At 49.1% G+C, this 21631-nt stretch overlaps 1 protein-coding gene across 2 annotated transcripts in view; it reads right to left on the reverse strand.

The window, feature by feature from the left end:
- LOC129011872 (mitochondrial intermediate peptidase-like) overlaps nt 1–21631 on the reverse strand; it is a 69207-nt gene that overhangs the window by 7435 nt on the left and 40141 nt on the right. The window contains exon 5 of one of the 2 annotated variants that reach the window (XM_063650545.1): nt 3016–3122. In XM_063650545.1, the coding sequence (XP_063506615.1) occupies nt 3016–3122 (107 nt within the window). Of the gene's footprint in view, nt 1–3015; nt 3123–10206; nt 11931–21631 lie in introns of those variants that run through there. The other variant, XM_063650546.1, reaches the window with a different exon arrangement.

The raw sequence follows: 21631 nt of genomic DNA on the forward strand, positions 1-21631 counted from the left end.
TGAGGCAGGCAGATCACTTGAGGTCAGGAGTTCAAGACCAGCCTGGCCAACATGGTAAAACTCCATCTCTGCTAAAAATACCAAAATTACCCAGGCATGGTGGTGCACATCTGTAATCCCAGCTACTCAGGAGGCTGAGGCAGGAGAATCGCTTGAACCCAGGAGGCGGAGGTTGCAGTAAGCCGAGATGGCACCACTGCACTCCAGCCTGGGTGACAGACTGAGATTTCATGTCAAAAAAAAGAACAAAAGAAAATGAGCAAACCTCAAAAACATTATACTAAGTGAAGAAGCCAGAAGCATAGTGTATGATTCTATTTATATGAAATATCTAGACAGGGTAAATCCAGAGATAGAAAACTGGTAACCTGGTAAGTTTACCAGGTGTTGGTGGTAGGGAGGAATGGGAACAGATTGCTTAAGGGGAAAGGGATTTTTCGAGGCGGAGTGATGAAAATGTTTAGGTGGTGGTTGGATGACATTGTGAATATACTAAGTATCACTGAATTATACACTTTAACATAGTTAATTTTATGTTATGTCTATTTTCTTTTTTGTTGTTGTTGTTGTTTTTGAGACAGAGTCCCACTCTGTCGCCCAGGCTGGAGTGCATTGGTGCAGTCTCGGCTCACTGCAACCTCCACCTCCTGGATTCAAGCAATTCTCCTGCCTCAGCCTTCTGAGTAGCTGGGATTAAAAGCACCCACCTGTATTTTAGTAGAGACATGGTTTCACCATGTTGGCCAGGCTGGTCTGGAACTCCTGACCTCGTGATCCACCCACCTCAGCCTCCCAAAGTGTTGGGATTACTGGTGTGAGCCACCACGCCCAGCCTCTTTTTTTCTTTACTCTTTTTTTTTTTTTTGAGACGGGATCTCACTCTGTTGCCCAGGCTGAAGTGCAGTGGTGCAATCTTGGCTCACTACAGCCTCAGCCTCCCTGGGCTCAGGTGATCCTCCTACCTCAGCCTTCCAAGTAGCTGAGACTGCAGGTGCAAACCACCACACTGTGCTAGTTTTCATATTATTTGTAGAGATAGGGTTTCACCATGTTGCCCAGGCTGGTCTTGAATTCCTAGGCTCAAGCCATCTGTCCGTCTTGAGATTACAGGAGTGAGCCACAGCACCGAGCCTGTTATGTCTATTTTCAAGTAACAGAAAATAGAAAAAAAGGGATGGAACTAGTGGTCTGGATCATGACTAGCTCTTCAGATAACTTTTGAGTCTCGCTGCCGAAACTCAAGCCTTATCTACATTCTCCCTGTACCATTACTCACTTCTTAGTTGTTTTCATTGTTTTAGCTTTCTTATTTATTTGAAAGGAAACTATAAATGGAAAATGCCATACATCAGAATGGAATCTATTTCTTTTTGTTATTGTTTGAGATAGAGTCTCACTCTGTTGCCCGGGCTGGAGTACAGTGGTGCGATCTCGACTCACTGCAACCTGTGCCTCTTGGATTCAAGTGATTCTCCTGCATCAGACTCTTGAGTAGCTGGGATTACAAGCATGCACCAACATACCAGGGTAATTTTGTATTTTTAGTAGAGGCGGGGTTTCACCATTGAGGCTGCTCTCAAACTCCTGGCCTCAAGTGATCCACCTGCCTTGGCCTCCCAAAGTGCTGGAACTGTAGGTGTGAGCCACAGCATCCGGCCCAAAATGGAATCTTAAAAATAAATACCACAGCCAGATGCAGTGGCTCACGCCTGTAATTCCAGCACTTTGAGAGGCTGAGGCGGGTGGATTGCTTGAGGTCAGGAGTACAAGACCAGCCTGGCCAACATGGCGAAACCTCATCTCTACTAAAAACACAAAAATATTAGCCAGGTGTAGTGGCGGGCACCTGTAATCTCAGCTACTCAGGAGGCTGAGGCAGGAGAATCACTTGAACCCGAGGCGGAGGTTGCAGTAAGCCAAGAACACGCCATTGCACTCCAGCCTGGGCAATAGGAGTAAAACTCTGTCTCAAAAAAAACAAAAAAAAAAATATCAAAAAACAAACAAAAAAACCCACACTCCAAAAACAAACAAACAATAAATAAATAATATAAACATAAAACACTACAGTCCTTATGTTATTGCTTTGTTTCAAAACCTGGTAAGATTGCCCTGAGGGACCTGAGGTTTTTAATTGCAGGGGGTTTTTTCATATATCTTTAGAAGTGGTTGGTTAGGTAAAATTTTTTTTTTTTTTTTTTTGAGACTGGTTTTGCCCTGTTACACAGGCTGGAGTGCTGTGGCTTGATCACAGCTCACTGCAGCCTCAACCTCCTGGGCTTCAAGCGATCCTCCCACCTCAGCCTCCCAAGTGGCTGAGATCACAGATGTGTGCCACCACGCCTGGCCAATGTTAAAAAATCCTTTAACTTTTTTGTAGAGATGCACTCCTGGCCTCAAGCGATCCTCCTTCTGGTCCCCACCCCCAGACCCTTTCTGATGAACATTTACATTGTTTATTATCTGATGCCATTTCTGTCTTCTTCCTTGTCATCCAGACATCAAAGAATTAGGTTTCTTTAGGGTTTTCTTTTTCAAGTGCTCAGTGTTAAAGATCACTCACATTAGGGCCGGACACCATGCCTCATGCCTGTAATCCCAGCACTTTGGGAGGCCGAGGCGGGCAGAGCACTTGAGGTGGGGAGTTTGAGATCAGCCTGGCCAACTTGGTGAAACCCCACCTCTACTGAAAAAAACACAAAAATTATCTGGGCGTGGTGGTGCATGCCTGTAGTCCCAGCCACTTGGGAGGCTGAGGCATGAGAATCGCTTGAACCCAGGAGGCAGAGGTTGTAGTGAGCCAAGATCACACCACCACACTCTAACCTGGGTGACAGAGCGAGACTCTGACTCAAAAAATAAAATAAATGTCACTTACATTAGATATACCCAAGGGGTGGTCTGTAGAGAGTTGGAAGCAGTGGTTATTGCAACAGGGGCACAGAAATCATCTGGCTATGCCAGGATGCCCAGGGGATACTCGGGGTGTGTGGCATGGTGGTGCTGGGGACTCACCGCACAGGACGCTCTGATTGACACACTGCCAGGAGTAGCGCTCTGTCTTGGGGCTGCAGCCGGCCTCCTCAGCTCGAGTGTAACAACAGTCGTGGCGATGGCAGCACCTGCGGATGTCACATGGGCAGGACAGCAGGCGGGTGAAGCTCTCTCCTGGCCCTCCTCTCTTGCCAGGACCATGGGTGACTGAAGACCCCTGGGGAGGCACAGCACCCTCTTATCTAAGCTTTTTTTCTTTTTTTTTTTTTTTTTTAATGGACAGGGTCTTTCTCTGCCTCCCAGGCTGGAGTGCAGTGGCACATTCATAGCTCACGGCAGCCTTGAACTCCTGGGCTCAAGCGATCCTCCCACCTCACTGTCCCAAGTAGCTGAGACTACAGGCACACGCCAGCCTGCCCAGCTGGATTTTTAATTTCTATTTCCTTTGAGACAGCATATCTCTCTGCCGCTCAGGCTGGAGTGCAATGGCTCAATCATCTCACTTTCGCCTTGAACTCCCGGGCTCAAATGATACTGCCACCTCAACCTCCCAAGTATGCTACTACAGGAACACAAACTCCTTTTTTAAAGTTTTTGTAGATATGGGGTCTCACTATGTTGCCTAGGCTGGTCTCGAACTCCCAGGCTCAAGCAGTCCTCCTACCTCAGCCTCCCCAAATGCTGGGATTACAGGTGGGAGCTACTGTACGCCTGGCCTTATCTAAGCTGTTTCCCTGAAAATCCCCGTCTTGGGTAATGATTCCATTGGCCCCACCATGCCCTGTCCTGCCTCCCTGGCTGTGCCCAAACTTGGTCCCTGCCTGCCTGCCTCACTGTCTGGGTCTGGAGCTCCTGTGACACGACTCCTCTCTCTTCCTGGAGTGATCCAAGCCCTGCCACTTCCTGACTTTGCCCACACTGTGCCCTCTGCCTGGGGCAACTTCATGTCTGCCCTTTGTCCCTTAGGTCTCAGCCCAGGCACAAGCCCCTACCTCCAGAGGTCATCCAGGCCTCACCAGGCTATACCCTCTCGTAAAATCAGATTCCCTCCCTTCAGGGTAGGTTTATAATGAAAACTCCTTAGAGGCCAGGTGCCGTGACACCCATCTGTAATCCCAGCACTTTGGGAGGCTGAGGTGGGATGATCACTTGAGGCCAGGGGGTCGAGACCAGCCTGGGCAACATAAGGAGACTCTTGTCTCTCTTGTCTCTATAACAAATTTAAAAATTAGCTCACCAGGCCAGGCTCAGTGGCTCATGCCTGTAATCCCAACACTTTGAGAGGCCGAGGCAGGTGGATCACAAGGTCAGGAGTTCGAGAACAGCCTGGCCAACATGGCGAAACCCTGTCTCTACTAAAAATACAAAATTAGCCAGGCATGGTGGTGCATGCTTGTAATCCCAGCTACTCGGGAGGCTGAGGCAGGAGAATCACTTGAACCCAGGAGTTGGAGGTTGCAGTGAGCCAAGTTTGCGCCATTGCACTCCAGCCTGAGCAACAGAGCAAGACTCTGTCTCGAGAAAATAAAAACACACAAAAAATTAGCTCGCCATGATGGCACATGCCTATAGTCCTAGCTACTTGGGAGGCTGAGGTAGGAGGATTCCCTTCAGCCCAAGAATTTGAGGCTGCAGTGAACCACTATGATTATGCCACTGCACTCTAACGTGGGCAAAAGCGAGACCCCAGGCTAGAGTGCAGTGGCGTGATTTCAGGTTACTGCAACCTCCGCCTCCCAGGTTCAAGCGATTCTCCTGCCTCAGCTTCCTGAGTAGCTGGGACTACAGGTGCTTGCCACCACACCCAGCTAATTTTTGTATTTTTGGTAGAGACAGGGTTTCACCATGTTGGTCAGGATGGTCTCGAACTCCTGACCTCGTGATCTGCCTGCCTCAGCCTCCCAAAGTACTGGGATTACAGGCGTGAGCCCCCACACCTGGACACGTTACTTAATATTTCTGTGCCTTGGTTTCTTCATCTGCGAAATGGGATTCTTGTGAGAATGCAAAGGGATTCCCAGGGCAGTTCCTAGTGCGTAGTCTGGCTGCCTTTGTGTGTGTGTGTGTGTGTGTGTTTAATATAGAGACAGGGTCTCACTATGTTGCCTAGGCTGGTTTCAAACTCCTGGTCTCCAGTGATCCTCCTGCTTCGGCCCAAAGTGGTGGGATTACAGGTGGGAGTCACCACACCTGGTCACTTTATATTATTATTATTTTTTTCTTTTGAGACAGGGTCTCGCACTGTCGCCCAGGTTGGAATGCAGTGGTGCAATCTCAACTCACTGCAAACTCCGCCTCCTGGGTTCAAGCAATTCTCCTGCCTCAGTCTCCCGAGTAGCTGGGATTACAGACGCCTGCCACCACACACAGCTAATTTTTGCATTTTTAGTAGAGATGGGGTTTCACCATATTGGCCAGGCTGGTCTTGAACTCCTGACCTCAAGTGATCTGCCCGCCTCAGCCTCCCGAAGTGCTGGGATTAGAGGAGTAAGCCACCGCTCCTGGCCAATTGTTTAAGGCAATGTAATCAGCCCAAGTCCAGGGTAAGGGGCAGCTGGTACCAAGATCTGGCCTCATTGGCCATGTTATCCAAGAGGCCTCTGCCTGCCTGCCTGCAAAGTAGTACTGCACACTGGGATCTCCCTGGACCAAATCCCAGCTTCAATTTTGGGTACTTCCTCATAAGCGTTGACTACCCCAGAGTGTGAGGGATTTTGTGGCCTGGTCCCAGGCATGCACTCACCAGTCAATGGCATCACGGGGCTGGCCATGGCCTCCCAAGCCACAAAAGCAACCATATTTCATATAGGCGATGGGGGTTCGGGGACCAACACAACCCACAGTTCCTGCCAGTTCCAGGATCCCACGCCGGTACACATGTAATATCCTGGAGGCTGGGGGGTAAACAAAGGTGACAGGCTGCAGGTCAGGGCTTCCCAGACCCCTGGGAAGGGCATTAGCCTGAGACGAGCCTAGGTGTTACAGCCTGGCTGTCTGGGTTTGAATCCTACTTCCTAGCTGTGTGACCTTGGACAAATTCCTAACCTCTCTGGGCCTCGGTTTCCTCACTGTGAAATGGCAGATAAGCTGACTTCAACTCATATGAACGAAATGAGATAACTGAGTATAAAGCCCCTGGTGCATGAAAAGGCTATTATAATCCAGCTGGGCTCAGTGGCTCACACCTGTAATCCCAACATTTTGGGAGGCCCAGGCGGGCAGATCACCTGAGGTCAGGAGTTCAAGATCAGCCTGGCCAACATGGTGAAACCCCGCCTGTAGTAAAAATACAAAAATTAGCCGAGCATAGTGGTGCACTCCTGTAATCCCAGCTACTAGGGAGGCTGAGGAAGAAGAGTCACTTGAACCTGAGAGGGGAAGGTTGCAGTGAGCCAAGATTTTGCACTGCATTCCAACCTGGGCGACAGAGCAAGACTTTCAAAAAAAGAAAAAAAAAAAAGGCTAGCTATTATAATCAAGGTCCTCAAGGTAGCCAAGAAGGGAAAAAAGAGTCATGCATGAAACGTTTGTCCAGTTCCCCGTGTTGGGCACTGGGCATCACGGATGAGCCTACAGGTGTCTGTCACCAAGTTGGGCTCCTCTGTGGCAGCTTCCGGGCCCCGGCACTGCCCTGTGCTCATGACTTCCCCTCCAGACTCAGGCTCAGGGCCCTTGGTATCTCCTCTTATTTTCACTGCCAGACAGGAAGGCCTCTTGGCGTGAGCCCAGCCATTTTTCTAGATCTTGGCACAGCTCGGACATGTAATGGTGCCTAATGCATGTGACTGGAACCCCTGCACTGGACACGTAGGAAAGGAGGCCAGCCGGGAAATGTAACCCCACATTCCCACAGCCAGCAGGATCTCAAGCAGAGGCTTCAACCCAGGCTTCTGACTTGCAAACCAGTGCTTCTTCCTCCTTACACAGTAACAATAGGGGAAGGTGGCCTTCGGGGTTGCCAGAGCCGAGTGGTACCAGCAATAGAGTGGAAACTCACACACAGGCTTGCCTGCTTCCTGGGTTAGGGTTAGGGTTTATACGGCTCCGGGAAGTTGATGCATTGTGTTTGATCATCTTTTTTTTTTTTTTTTTTTTTTTTTTTTTGAGACAGAGTCTCATTCTTGTTGCCCAGGCTGGAGCATAGTGGTGTAATCTTGCTCGCAGCAACTTGTGCCTCCCAGGTTCAAGCAATTCTCCTGCCTTAGCCTCCCAAGTAGCTGGGATCACAGGCGTGCACCACCACGCCCAGCTAATTTTTGTATTTTTAGTAGAAACGGGGTTTCACCATCTTGGCCAGGCTGGTCTCAAACTCCTGACCTCATATGATCCACTGCTTTGGCCTCCCAAAGTGCTAGGATTATAGGCATGAGCCTCTACGCTCATCCTGATCATCTTGTCTCTCTTTTTTTTTAGAGACAGGGTCTTACTTTGTCACCAACACTGGAGGGCCGTGGCACAATCATAGTTCACTGCAGCCTCCAAATCCTGGGCTCAAGCGATCCTCCTGCCTCAGCCTCCAGACATACGGGCATGCACCACCATGCCCAGCTAATTTTTAAATTTTTAGTAGATATGGGGTCTCACTATGTTGCCCAGGCTGTTCACAAACTCCTGGCCTCAAGTGATTCTCCTGCCTTGGCCTCCCAAAGTGCTGGGATTCCAGGCATGAACCACCATGCCCAGTCTCATTTCTGTTTTATCCTGAACAGTTTTCATCACACTGACTTTTTTGAGAAGTCCAGGCCAGATTTAAATTCCATTTTGTTTTTTTATCAGTGGAAAAAGTAGCATATTTTTGTTGGAGGACAAAGATGAATCAAAGAGGAAGAAAATGTAAAACACATTTGGGGCCAGGCACGGTGGCTCATGCCTCTAATCCCAGCACTTTGGGAGGCCGAGGCAGGCAGATCACCTGAAGTCAGCAGTTCCAGACCAACCTGACCAACATGGAGAAATTTGTTTCTACTAAAAATACAAAATTAGCCGGGCATGGTGGTGCACGCCTGTAATCCCAGCTACTTGGGAGGCTGAGGCAGGAGACTCACTTGAACCCGGGAGGCAGAGGTTGCAGTGAGCTGAGATCGTGCCGTTGCACTCCACCCTGGGCAACAAGAGTGAAACTCCGTCTCAAAAAACAAAAACAAAAACAAAAAAAACACACGAAAATAAAATGGCATTTGCAGTTGAAAGCTTTGCCTTCCTCTCTGGATTGTCACTCTCCCAGCAGCCCACGCCTCTGCCTCAAACCTCCATGGCTCCCACGAGTCTGGATAAAGCTAAGGAGTCTCAATGCACCCCAAGTCCTGGGGGTAGTCAGCCCCTGTCACCCCTCCCTCATCCTCTCACACAAGAGTCATTTACTCTTCCTCCAGTTATGCCCCCTCACACAGACACTCTGCTGCTCAAATGCCCTCACCCCATCCTCAGCCTGCTCCCAGGCCACCTCCCTCCAGAATCCACCTTGCCTGCCAGGTGGCCATAGGGACCCTCACCATACTGTCTGCTTGTGGCAGTGCCCTCCGGCCTGGGGGGTCTTCCAGAGCAGATCTCTGGCCAAGCGCAGTGGCTCATGCCTGTAATCTCAGCACAATCAGAGGCCAAGGCAGGTGGATCACCTGAGGTCAGGAGTTCGAGACCAGCCTTGCTAACATGGTGAAACCCTATCTCTACTAAAAATACAAAAATTATCCAGGTGTGGTGGCGCATGCCTGTAGTCCCAGCTACTCAGGAGGCTGAGGCAGGAGAATCTCTTGAACCCGGGAGGTGGAGGTTGCAGTGAGCCGAAATCGTGCCACTGCACTCCAGCCTGGGCAACAGTGAGACTCTGTCTCAAAAAAAAAAAAAAAAAAAAGCTGAGCTCTGATATAAGCTGCCCTGGCACACAGTGAGCTTCCAGAAATGGTCCCTTAACCTCTAAATCCATCAAGACCCAGGGAACACGCCCTCTCTGAGCACCCTGACAATGTCCCAGTCCCAACACCATACCCTGAAGCTGTCCCCAAAGGTTCCCCTGCCACCCTCCCTGACCACTCTCTGGTATCTCAGAGCCCTAGCAACAGCCCTATAGAGGGAGGGTTCTAGGCATGGGGCGGGCATCCAGCACTGTGCTTATAACCAAGCAAAACACTCCCTCTGTGCCAACATAGGTGGGGCAGGTCACGCTAGGGTCTGTTTGCCCTGTCTGCCTGCTGCAGCCTCCTCGGGGAGGGCCAGGGTTGTCTGTGCATCCTGTGAGCCCCTGGGTCTATGTGCACATACGTGTGTCTGTGCGGCTCTGTGTGTGTGTGTGTGTGTGTGTACACGGCTCATCTGAATTGTCCTGAGTGCGGTCCCGGGTATCCTTGAGCTGTGTGTGCTTGTGTCCCCCTAGCGGTATCTCAGTATTTTTGCCTGTGGGAGCCGCACACGGCGAGCTGCACACCTGAGGGCCAGGTGAGTCTGGGGCTGGTGCTGTGCCTCCACATCTGTGTGCTGGCGGTGTCTACATTGTACTCTGCGGGTACATGTATCTGTGCACCCCAGAAATGGGCAGTCACCCAGAGGACCTCTCTACAGTGACCCCAAAGGATGGATAGTGAGATAGGGACAGTATGTTCTTTTTTTTTTTTTCTTTTGGTCACAGGGGTTTCTTGTACAGGGGCACGATATATTCTTCTCCCACCCCCAAGCTGGGCCTTTCTTCCCCTGCTCCTCCCACCCTCTGGTGTCTCACATCTCAGGGACAGGTGGAATGAAGGATAAGTTCGCGGACCCCAGATCAGGACAACCGGGAGGCTCCCGGGCTGCCGGAGAGCATCACAGCCGGTTAGGGGAGGGAGCCAGGAGTGGACTCTGCGCCCCTGGGGAAGGACTGGGCTAGTTCTGGGTCCCTGGGAGGAGTGAGTGGGGCGCCCTGCAGAAGGCTGGGGCACACAGTGTGAGTGAACATTAGAAGAGTGATCTGGGGGCTCTAGGGCAACTAAGAACTTGGAGAGGGATGGGAGGCAGGGCTGCTGGGTCCCTAGGAAGGGCTGGAGGAATCCCGGAATGCCTGAGTTCCGGGAAAGCCCCTTCCTCACTCACCCTCGCCGGACCCGGGGCCAGGTCCAAGCAGCAGCAGCAGCAGCAAGGACGGCAGCAGCAGGAGCAGCATGATTGGCAGGCACACAGGTAGCGGCCCCATCGGAGGGTGGCAGAGGTGGGACGGTGCTGCCGGGCCACCTGAGGCACCAAGCCCGGTGGATACACACCCCGGCTGCCACGCCCCAGCCCGGCCCCCAACCTCACTTTCCATCGGGGCCCAGGTGGAGGCAGCTAGGGGCGGGCACCTGGGGCGGCGCAAAGGCATCCTGATCTCTGCATCTTGGCCACTGAAGGGGCTGCATCGCGGCCACTGAGAGGCCGCGGGGCGCTGGGGACAGGACCGGGAGTCAGGCCCAGGGAAGTCTCGGAATAAGGGAGGAAAAGGCGCTCTTTTGATGTTATTATTCCCCCAGCCCCTCCCCCGCTCACGTGGGCGCCCAAAGGGGACAGAAGACTTGGAGGAGGGGTAGTCCTGAATTTACTTTAACATTTTATTTTATTTGGCCGGGCGCGGTGACTCACGCCTGTAATCCCAGCACTTTGGAAGGCGCAGGCTGGCTGATCACCTGAGGTCAGGAGTTCAAAACCAGCCTGGCCAATATGGCAAAACCGCCTCTACTAAAAATACAAAAATTAGCTGGGCGTGGTGGTGCGGACCTATAATCCCAGCTACTTGGGGGGCTGAGGCACAGGAATCGCTTGAACACGGAAGGCGGAGGTTGCAGTGAGCCAAGATCACACCACTGCACTCCAGCCTGGGTGAGAGCCAGACTCTGTCTCTTTCTCGCTCTCTCTCTCTCTCCCTCTCTCTCTCTGTCAGTCTGGAGAGAGTTGATTGTCCCCGGTCAGTCTCTTTAGTTGGCAGAGAGAGAGAGAGAGATGGAGGTTGGGCACAGGGCTCACGCCTGTAATCCCAGCACTTTGGGACACCGAGGCGGGTGGATCACCTGAGGTCAGGAGTTCGAGACCAGCCTGACCAACATGATGAAACCCCGTCTCTACTAAAAATACAAAAAATTCCCCGGGTATGGTGTTGGGCGCCTATAATCCCAACTACTCAGGAGCCCGAGGCAGAAGAATCGCTTGAACCCAGGAGGCAGATGTTGCAGTGAGCGAAGATCGCACCACTGCACTCCAGCCTGGGCAACAAGAGCAAAACTCCATCACACACAAACAGACACACACACACACACACACACACAAAATTAACCAGGCATGGTGGCACGTGCCTGTAGTCTCAGCAGCTCGGGAGGCTGAGGTACAAGAATCGCTTGAATCTGGGAGGCGAAGGTTGCAGTGAGCCAAGACTGCACCACTGCACTCCAGCCTGGGTGACAGAGTAAGACACTATCACAAGGCTGGGCACAGTGACTCATGCCTGTAATCCTAGCGCTTTGGGAGGCCGAGGTAGGCGGATCACCTGAGGTCAGGGGTTTGAGACCAGCCTGGCCAACATGGTGGAACCCTGTCTCCAGTAAAAATACAAAAAAATTAGCCAGGCATGGTGGTGGGCGCCTGTAATCCCAGCTACTCGGGAGGCTGAGTCAGCAGAATTATTTGAACCCAGGAGGCGGAGGTTGCAGTGAGCCAAGATTGCGCTATTCCACTCCAACCTGAGCGACAAGACCGAGACTCTGTCTCAAAAAAAAAAAAAAAAAAAAAAAGACTCTGTCTCAAAAAAAAAAAAAAACGAGAAGTCTTGATCTGTGATCTTGGGAAAAGCTGTTCACATCAAGGATGCCATCTTCTTCCGGCGAAAAACTTCCCTCTTGTGAGATTATGAACCCAAAGTTCAAGGTCCTGAAGTTTTGCTGTAGTGTGGATGGCAAGGACATTCTTCCTCTGATGTTCTCAGAAGATCCAGTCTTCAGGTTCTAGATTGTGAAGGAATTGATTGTCCCCAGTCAGTGAGCCATAAAAAGCTTTCAGTACCTGGTGAAAATACTCTGTACCATAATGATCTACTGTTGTAATATCAGCCCTCCTGCATGGGAAAGCAACCAGAAAACATGCATTGAAAATGACAACAGACAACTGAACTGTTCAAATGGCCCATGAGGTAGCCAAATGCACCTGAAGCTTTGTCTTCCCAGGAACATGGATTTGACAAACGAAACATTGGTTGTGAACTATTTTAGCAATTTATAAGTCAGCACACCGATACATACTTAATTTAGATCATTTTATCTTTTCCATGATGAGTCATGGAAGGCAGAGCCCTTTGTTTTTCGTTTTTAGACAGAGTTTCATTCTTGTTGCCCAGGTTGGAGTGCAATGATGCTATCTCGGCTCACCGCAACCTCCGCCTCCTGGGTTCAAGCGACTCTCCTGCTTCAGGCTCCCGAGTAGCTGGGATTACAGGCATGAGTCACCACGCCCGGCTAATTTTTTGTGTTTTTAGTAGAGATGGGGTTTCTCCATGTTGGTGAGGCTGATATCGAACTCCTGACCTCAGGTGATTCGCCCGCCTTGGCCTCCCAAAGTGCTGGGATTACAGGTGTGAGCCACCACGCCCAACTGCAGAACCTTTAATAACAAACACTTTAAGGAGTCAGGAAGGATAAGGTGACCATCTTGATTCTCCATGAGTCCATGGTTAACATCGGACTTACGTGCTCTTGAATATCAGTTGTTTCTCCAGTTTACGTGCATAGCACTGATACCTAATGGGTTATCATAGGTAATTTGACTTAGACCCTGCAGTTCATTCAAATTGTATATCTAGGCTGGGCCAGCACATAAAAAATTAGCTGGGCATGGTGGCACAAGCCTGTAATCCCAGCTACTTGGGAGGAGATGGGAGAATCCCTTGAACCCAGGAGGAGGAGGTTGCAGTGAGGGGAGATTGCTCCACTGCACTCCAGCCTGGGCAACAGAGTGAGACCCTGTTTCAAAAACAACAAAAAAGGCGTGGTGGCTCATGCCTATAATCCCAGTACTTTGGGAGGCCCAGGCTGCAGATCACCTGAGGTGGGGCTTTCCAGACCAGCTTGACCAACATGGAGAAACCCTGTCTCTACTAAAAAATACAAAATTAGCAGGGAATGGTGGCTCATGCCTGTAATCCCAGAGCTTTGGGAGGCTGAGGCGGGTGGATCACCTGAGGTTGGGAGTTCAAGACCAGCCTTACCAACATGGTGAAACCCCGTTTCTACTAAAAATCCAAAAAAATTAGCCAGGCATAGTGGTGGGAGCCTGTAATCCCAGCTACTCAGAAGGCTGAGGTATGAGAATCACTTGAACCTGGGAGGCAGAGGTTGCAGTGAGCCAAAATCATGCTATTGCACTCCAGCCTGGGTGACAGATTGAGACTCCGTCTCAAAAAAACAAAAAACAAAAACAAAAACAAACAACAACAACAAAAACCAAACTGTTTATCTAAACAATTTCGGTATCGGCTGTTTTAACATGAAAATTTAGCAAAGTATTTTTTTGGTATTCAATTAATTTTTTGTCCCGCTTGGGTTAGCAGCTTTCTTTCTTTCTCTCTCTCTTTCTCCCCTTCCTTCCTTCCTTCCTTCCTTCTTTTTTTCTTCCTTTCTTTCTTTCTTTCTGTCACACAGGCTGAAGTGCAATGGCACGATCTTGGCTCACTGCAATCTCTGCCTCCCGAATTCAACTGGTTCTCCTGCCTCAGGCTCCCAAGTAGCTGGGATTAGAGGTGCCCGCGACCATGCTCAGCTAATTTTGTATTTTTTTAGTAGAGACAGGATTTCACCACGTTGGTCAATTACAATTCACCTGTCTTCATAAATCAGCTCTGTCTAGGCAGTGGGCAACGTCATCCCCTTGAGCAGTTACAGTAGTGCTAACATGTCAAGTTTCTGGGCTCTCTCTCCCTGATCGGCCCTGGGGACCCTGTTCAACTGTATGCCAACAAACACATTGCCATGAATTAAGAATATTCACAAATAGTTTACAAATTTTGGAGAAATTAGGCAGAGACAGAAATATGACTCAAATTCTATTTATGAAAGTATACTCGCTGGATGGGGTGGCTCATGCCTGTACTCCCAGCACTTTGGGAGGCCAAGGCAGACAGATCACCTGAGGTCAGGAGTTTGAGACCAGCTTGGTCAACATGATGAAACCCCATCTCCACTAAAAATACAAAAAGTTGGCCGGGTGTGGTAGTGGGCACCTGTAGTCTCAGCTATTCCAGAGGCTGAGGCAGGAGAATCACTTGAACCTCTGAGGCAGAGGCTGCAATGAGCTGAGATCGCACCGCTGCACTCCAGCCTGGGCGACAGAGTGAGACTGTGTCTCAAAAAATAAAGGTAAAAAATAAAAAGCTGGTATGCTCCATTAATTCCTGCAGGCCCGACAAAGGCAGCCTAGGAATTCTGGATCAATGGAATGAATACAACTTGCTAGAAATACATAGGAAATAAAATGACTATTCACAGAACCAAATAAAAGCCTTCCACTAGAAACTAAAAATAATAATAATAATAATGGCTTTATATATATGCATACACAAGCAAAGCCAGAAGAGAATAAATAGCAAATGAATGAAAATTAGAAGCAAAAACAAGTAACTAGGAAACCATCTCTACATTTTTTTTACTCAATCTACCCCGAATGCTACAGCATTATCCAGGACCCCAGAAAACACACATAATACTTTATTCCTGATAAACAATTCAATGTCCTTAAGTCCACCAATATCACCATACATTCTGTGCAATCAAGAAATTTACTCAGCTGGGTGCAGTGGCTCACATCTGTAATTCCAGCACTTTGGGAGGCCAAGGCGGGTGGATCACCTGAGGTCAGGAGTTCGAAAACAGCCTGGCCAACATGGTGAAACCCCATCTGTACTAAAAATACAAAAATTAGCCCAGTGTGGAGGCACACGCCCATAATCCCAGCTACTCGGGTGGCTGAGGCAAGAGAATTGCTTGAGCCTGAGAGACAGAGGTTGCAGTGAGCCCAGATTGTGCAACTACACTCCAGCCTGGGTAACAGAGAGAGACTCCATCTCAAAGAAAAAAAAAGTTTGTAGACCTAACATTAACATTGTCATGTCCTTGATTATAGGAGGCCAGCAAATAATTTACTTATGAATGATCTATGGGGTGCAGCCCTTCCCAGATGCCTGAGGCCTTTTCTTGCTGAGTAGACATCTATCTGGCTGTTACATTCTTAGGAACAGCTATTCATTTGGAAAAGGGTGTTGCAATGACTTTCTCTTTTGCATAAGAAGATGGGGGGCTGGGATCCTGAGATTTTAAAATTTCCTTTACAGCGTACCCATATGTGCTCAATATTGAAAAGAGATGACAATTGGCCAGGCATGATGGCTCACACCTGTAATCCCAGCACTTTGGGAGGATGAAGTGGGCAGATCAGAAGGTCAAGAGATCAAGACAATCCTAACCGAAATGGTGAAACCCTGTGTCTACTAAAAATAAAAAAATTAGCTGGGCATGGTGGCATGTGCTTGTAGTTTCAGCTATTTGGGAGGCTAAGGCAGGAGAATCGCTTGAACCCAGGAGGCGGAGGTTGCAGTGAGCCGAGATCACACCACTGTATTCCAGCCTGGCAACAGAAGGAGACTCCATCTCAAAAAAAAAGAAAATAAACGAGATGACAATTGCAGTGCAAAATATCTGTTCCCTTTTGTTCCCCAGTGCCACTGCTACCCCATTCATCACCAATTTTTGTTGATGTCTCTTCCTGACTACTTTTACTTATTATTATTATTATTTTTTTTGGAGATAGAATCTCACTCTGATGCCCAGGCTGGAGTGCAGTGGTGTGATCTCAGCTCATTGCAACCTCTGCCTCCAGGTTCAAGCGATTCTCCTGCCTCAGCCTCCCAAGTAGCTAGGACTACAGGCATGTGCCACCACGCCCAGCTAGTTTTTGTATTTTTAGTAGAGATAGGATTTTACCATGTTGGCCAGGCTCATCTTGAACTCCTGACCTCAGGTGATCCACCCGCCTTGGCCTCCCAAAGTGCTGGGATTACAGGTGTGAGCCACCGTGCCTGGCCTTTTATTTTTTTTTTTTGAGATGGGGTCTCCCTATGTTGCCCAGGCTAAGCTTGAATTTATTTTTATTTTTATTTTATTTTTTCATTTATTTTATTTATTTATTTTTATTTTTTGAGATGGAGTTTTGCTCTTGTCGCCCATGCTGCAGTGCAGTGGCACGATCTCGGCTCACTGCAACCTCTGCCTCCCAGGTTGGGAGTAGCTGGGACTACAGCTGTCTGCCACTATGCCCAGCTACTTTTTGTATGTTTAGTAGAGCTGGAATTTCACCACGTTGGCCAGGCTGGTCTCAAACTCCTGACCTTAGGTGATCTGCCCACCTTGGCCTCCCAAAGTGCTAGGATTACAGTCGTGTGCCACTGCACCCGGCCTGGGCTGGAATTTCTGACTTCAAGCAATCCTCCCTCCTCAGCCTCCTGAGTTGCTGATATTACAGGTGCATATCACCTTGCCCAGCACTAGAAACATGATTTTGTCACAACCCCAGACCCCTCTCATTCCCTTTCATAGGAAGACACTGGGCACCAGAGAAGCTTGAGCCAAGAACCAGGGGAACCAAGATTTAAACTCATTTCTGTTGGGTGCCAAGCCTCTCTCTGCCTCCTTCTATTGGAGACGGCTAGGCACGGTGGCTCACACCTGTGATCCCAGCACTTTAGGAGGCCTAGGTGGGTGGATCACCTGAGGTCAGGAATTTGAGACCAGCCTGGCCAATACGGTGAAACCCTGTCTCTACTCAAAATACAAAAAATTAGCTGAGTGTGGTGGCGGGTGCCTGTAATTCCAGTTACATGGGAGGCTGAGGCAGGAGAATCGCTTGACTCCAGGAGGCAGAGGTTGCAGTGAGCTGAGATCATGCCATTGCACTCCAGCCTGGGAAACAAGAGTGAAACTCCATCTCAAAAAAATTAGAAAAAAAAAAGAAAAGAAAATCAGAGGCTTTGGTCCCTTTGTCTGCGACACTCTGGAGTAATTCTGTCCCTGGCTGAATGTGATCTCCTCAAGGCAAAGTCTGGGTCTCCCTCTTGCGTGCTCAGCCCTGGCCTATCTGTCCCACCCTAGGTGCTCAGTGAAGGCTTGCTCTTGTGGAGTATGGGTTTCAGGCATACCAAGACTTGGAGTTGCAGAGGCTGTGAGTGACAAGCCTTGGAGTGCTATGCCCACCAGGAAATGGGTCTATCTCCGAGTTGGGCCAATAAGCTGGGCTCCCTCTGACGCCAGTGCTCACATCTCCCCTACCCTGGGTGGACCCCTGCAGATAGTCAAGTATGTTGGCTCCATATTTGCCTTGAGTAGCTGGGTGCAGTAGCAGGGCATGGTGGCTCAGGCCTGTAATCTCAGCACTTTGGGAGGCTGAGGCAGGTGCATCTCTTGAGGTCAGGAGTTTGAGACCAGCCTGGCCAATATGGCAAAACCCCATCTCTACTAAAAATACAAAAATTAGCTGGGCATGATGGTGCTTGCCTGTAATCCCAGCTACTCTGGAAGCTGAGGCAGGAGAATCACTTGAACCCGGGAGTCAAAGGTTGCGGTGAACCCAAGATTGCACCACTGCACACCAGTGTGGGGCACAGAGGGAGACTGTGTCTCAGAAATAAATAAATAAATAAATAAAATAGATGGAGAGGCTGGGTGTGTGTGGTGGCTCATACCTGTAATCTCTGCACTTTGGGAGGCTTAGGTGGGAGGATCAGTGGAGCCCAGGAGTTTGAGACCAGCCTGGGCAACATCTCTACCATCTCTACCAAACACACGCACACAAATAAAAAACTAGTTGGGTGTGGCGACGCATACCTACTTGGGAGGCTGAGACAGGAGGATTTCTTGAGCCCAGGAATTTGAGGCTGCAGTCAACAGTGACCACGCCACTGCAATCCAGCCTGGGTGGCAAAGTCAGACACTTTCTCAAACAATAAAAATAAATAAATAAATAAATAAAGCGGGAGGATAACGGTGAGACATGGAGAGAAGGCCTGCTAGGCAGAGAGACCTCCGTAGGCAAAGTCCAAGAGACATGAAAGAGCCAGTGTGCAAGAGTAAATTCCTAGAACTCTGGGAGATGGGAGCAGAGGGAGCTGGTACAGGTCTCCACCTGGTGTAAAATCTTGGCATCAATCTCCTACCATGAAAATAAATGACATTTTCTTCTTCCGGCTTGTGTAAGTTGGAAGAAAGCATTTTTTCTGAGACGGAGTCTCACTCTGTCTCCCAGGCTGAAGTGCAGTAGCGCAGTCTCGGCTCACCGCAACCTCTGTCCCCCTGGTTCAAGCGATTCTCTTGCCTCAGCCTCTCGAGTAGCTGGGACTACAGCACATGCCAACACGCCCCGCTAATTTTTGTTTTTGTTTTTTCGGAGACGGGAGTCTTGCTCTGTCACCCAGGCTGGAGTGCAGTGGCACGATCTCAGCTCACTGCAAGCTCTACCTCCAGGGTTCATGCCATTCTCCTGCCTCAGCCTCCTGAGTAGCTGGGACTGCAGGCATCTGCCACCGCGCCTGGCTAATTTTTTGTATTTTTAGTAGAGATGGGGTTTCACTGTGTTAGCCAGGATGATCTCGATCTCCTGACCTCGTGATCTGTCCACCTCGGCCTCCCAAAGTGCTGGGATTACAGGCGTGAGCCACCACGACCGGCCTGAACCCGTGTCATTATTTAGCAGAAACTTTCAGAGTCAGTAAGTGGCCAGGCATGTCTCTTTTCTTTGTGCCACAGGACTCTGGATGTTTCCAGTGCAGACTAATCCAAGGCTGTTGTGGATGTGTTGTGTTGATTTCTCTATGGAGAACGGGGGGTGCACCAGGCAGAATGACTCATGCCTGTAATTCCAGCACTTTGGGAGCCCAAGGCTGGTGGATCACTTCAGGCCAGGAGTTCAAGACCAGCCTGGCTAACACAGTGAAACCCCATCTCTACTAAAAATACAAAAATTAGCCAGGTGTGGTGGGGCATGCCTGTAATCCCAGCTACTCAGGAGGCTGAGGCAGGAAAATTGCTTGAACCAAGAGGTAGAGGTTGTAGTGAGCCAAGGTCACACCACTGCCCTCCTGCCTGGGCAACAGAGCAAGATTCTTATCTCCAAAAAACAAAACAAAACAAAGAGAGGGAGAATGGAGGTTGCTTGTTATTGCATCATAATCTTGTTTATCCTGACTGATGCATTAGGGGTACTAATGGCATGAGAGGAACAATTTCCTGAGACACAGTTTACTGACCATGAATTTCCTCAAAACCCCTGAGAGCAGGCTTCTCAGGAGGAGACTCAGTGTGGAATCCCTTGCCAAGGTAGACCCTGGTTCTGTAGCAGGATGAGCCACAGACAAATCTCCTCAGACACCAGATTAAAGAAGGAAAAGGTTTATTTGGCCAGGAGCACTGGCAGATTTGTGTCTTAAGAGCCAAGCTCCCCGAAAAAGAAATTCTTGGCCTTTTTAAAGGCTTACAATTTTAAAGGATCCACGTGAAAGAGTCGTGATAAATCGAGCAAGCATGGGGAACGTGACTGGGGGCTACATGCATCAGCTAACAGAACAGGAAGTTTTGCAATGCTTTTTCATACAATGTCTGGAATTTACAGATAACACAAGTAGTTTAGGTCAGGGGTTGATGTCATTATTATTATTTTTAACTCCTATGGCAGGTGGTGGTGCCAAGGTTGTCTGGCTATTTATCTCACTTTTGTTTCTAAATTTTTGCTTTCTCTCTTTCCTCCTGTCTTGTGAACTAGGCAAGATGGTGGAAGGAGGGCAGCAGTAGTAGTGGTCTCCTTCCTTAGTTCAGGTTCCAGCTACAAACATTCACCACCTGTGAGACCTTGGGCAGTTCACATCCCCTCTCTGTGGCTCAGTCTGCTCAACTGTAAAATAGGTTAAATCCTGAAAGATCAAAATCCCTCACATCTAAAATCTCAAAAATCACAATCCCAAAGTGATCGCTCTTGTTGCCCAGGCTGAAGTGCAATGGTGCGATCTCAGCTCACTGCAACCTCCGCCTCCCAGGTTCAAGCGCTTCTCCTGCCTCAGCCTCACGAGTAGCTGGGATTACAGGTGTGCACCACCACGCCTGATTTATTTTTTGCCTTTTTAGTAAAGACGGGGTTTCACCCTGTTGCTCAGGCTGGTCTCCAACTCCTGACCTCAGATGATCCACCTACTTCAGCTTCCCAAATTGCTGGGATTATAGGCATGAGTCATGGTGCCCGGCCACTTATTTTATTTATTTATTTTTTTGAGTTTTGCTCTGTCACCCAGACTGGATTGTAGTGGCACGATCTCAGCTCACTGAAACCTTTGCCTTCTGGGTTCAAGCAATTCTCTGTCTCAGCCTCCTGAGTAGCTGGAATTACAGGCGTCCGCCACTATGCTGGCTAATTTTGCATTTTTAGTAGAGATGGGGTTTCACCATCTTGGCCAGGCTGGTCTTGAACTCCTGACCTCATAATCCACCCACCTCAGCCTCTCAAAGTGCTGTGATTACAGGCATGAGACATTGTGTCCAACTGCCAGAGGCCTGAGTGAGTTTGGGCACACTCTGTGTGATCGGGCAGAAGAAGGCCTTTGGGAAGTTTAGCTGAGGACAGGGCCTGCAAAGGTGATGGATAGTGGGGGTCTGTCCTGGTCACCAGGCCCTGGGTCCTGCCCACCTGCTTGGTGCTCCCCACCCATCACTCATGATGCTGCCAAGCCCTCTGGGTATTGTGGCCAAATACCCTAGGAGAGAAGCTGATGAAATTTGTTTCTTGAAATGCAGATTTCTTGGACATCCGTGAAAGGTCAATCATGAAAGTCAACTTGGTTTTCTCCCCCTCATTTGGGTTCAGAATTTAAAGTCCACACACACAGGCAGTAAGATGATATAGATAAGTGACATCATCACTCTGTTTCAGATGTTAACATGTCTAGGTGGGTTAGGGGTGATGTGAGATCACACAACCTTGTGCCACAAAGTGGAATTCCCAGGCCAGAGGGAGACATTTTCTTGCCATGTTATGATCTTATCATTGAGTTTAAAGGCAATCTTGTTTCATTTTGGATTCTTTCTTATGTTTATATCTTATAAGGGCACTTTGAATTTCCAAGCAAATAATAATTTTGAGTTAGCTTTTAATCATTGACATCTAGCACAGTTATATGATCAGAAACATGCTGTGTGATTTGATTGCTCTAAAATATATTGAGATTTGCTGGAACAAAATAAGTCAGGTTAATTTTTGTAAATGTACCATGCATGCTTAAAATGAGCGTATCTACAACATTTGTCCCTGAGATACACGTTGATGGCCTGATGGCTACATGGATGTGATGGAGATGGTTTACTGTTGGGACCTTCCGCATCCTGCTGATGTTTTGTTGCTTAGGATATGAATGGCTGAGCGGGGGCTGTAAAACCTAGCACTCTGCTTGGGTATGAGGTTCTTCCTGCCGTCCTGCCATCATTTGTTTTTTATGTTTTGTCGCCAAGAGTGACCTTGAGGAATCCTGGGAGCTCAGGAAGGAAGGAGTGCCCAGAAGCAGGGACAGGGAGCTGGTTGGGGAGGACCAGAAATCAGGTTTGTGAAGGTTCCAGAGAGGACCTGTCCT

This window comes from Pongo pygmaeus, chromosome 14, assembly GCF_028885625.2.
Source record: "Pongo pygmaeus isolate AG05252 chromosome 14, NHGRI_mPonPyg2-v2.0_pri, whole genome shotgun sequence".
NCBI classification, from domain to species: Eukaryota; Metazoa; Chordata; class Mammalia; order Primates; family Hominidae; genus Pongo; species Pongo pygmaeus.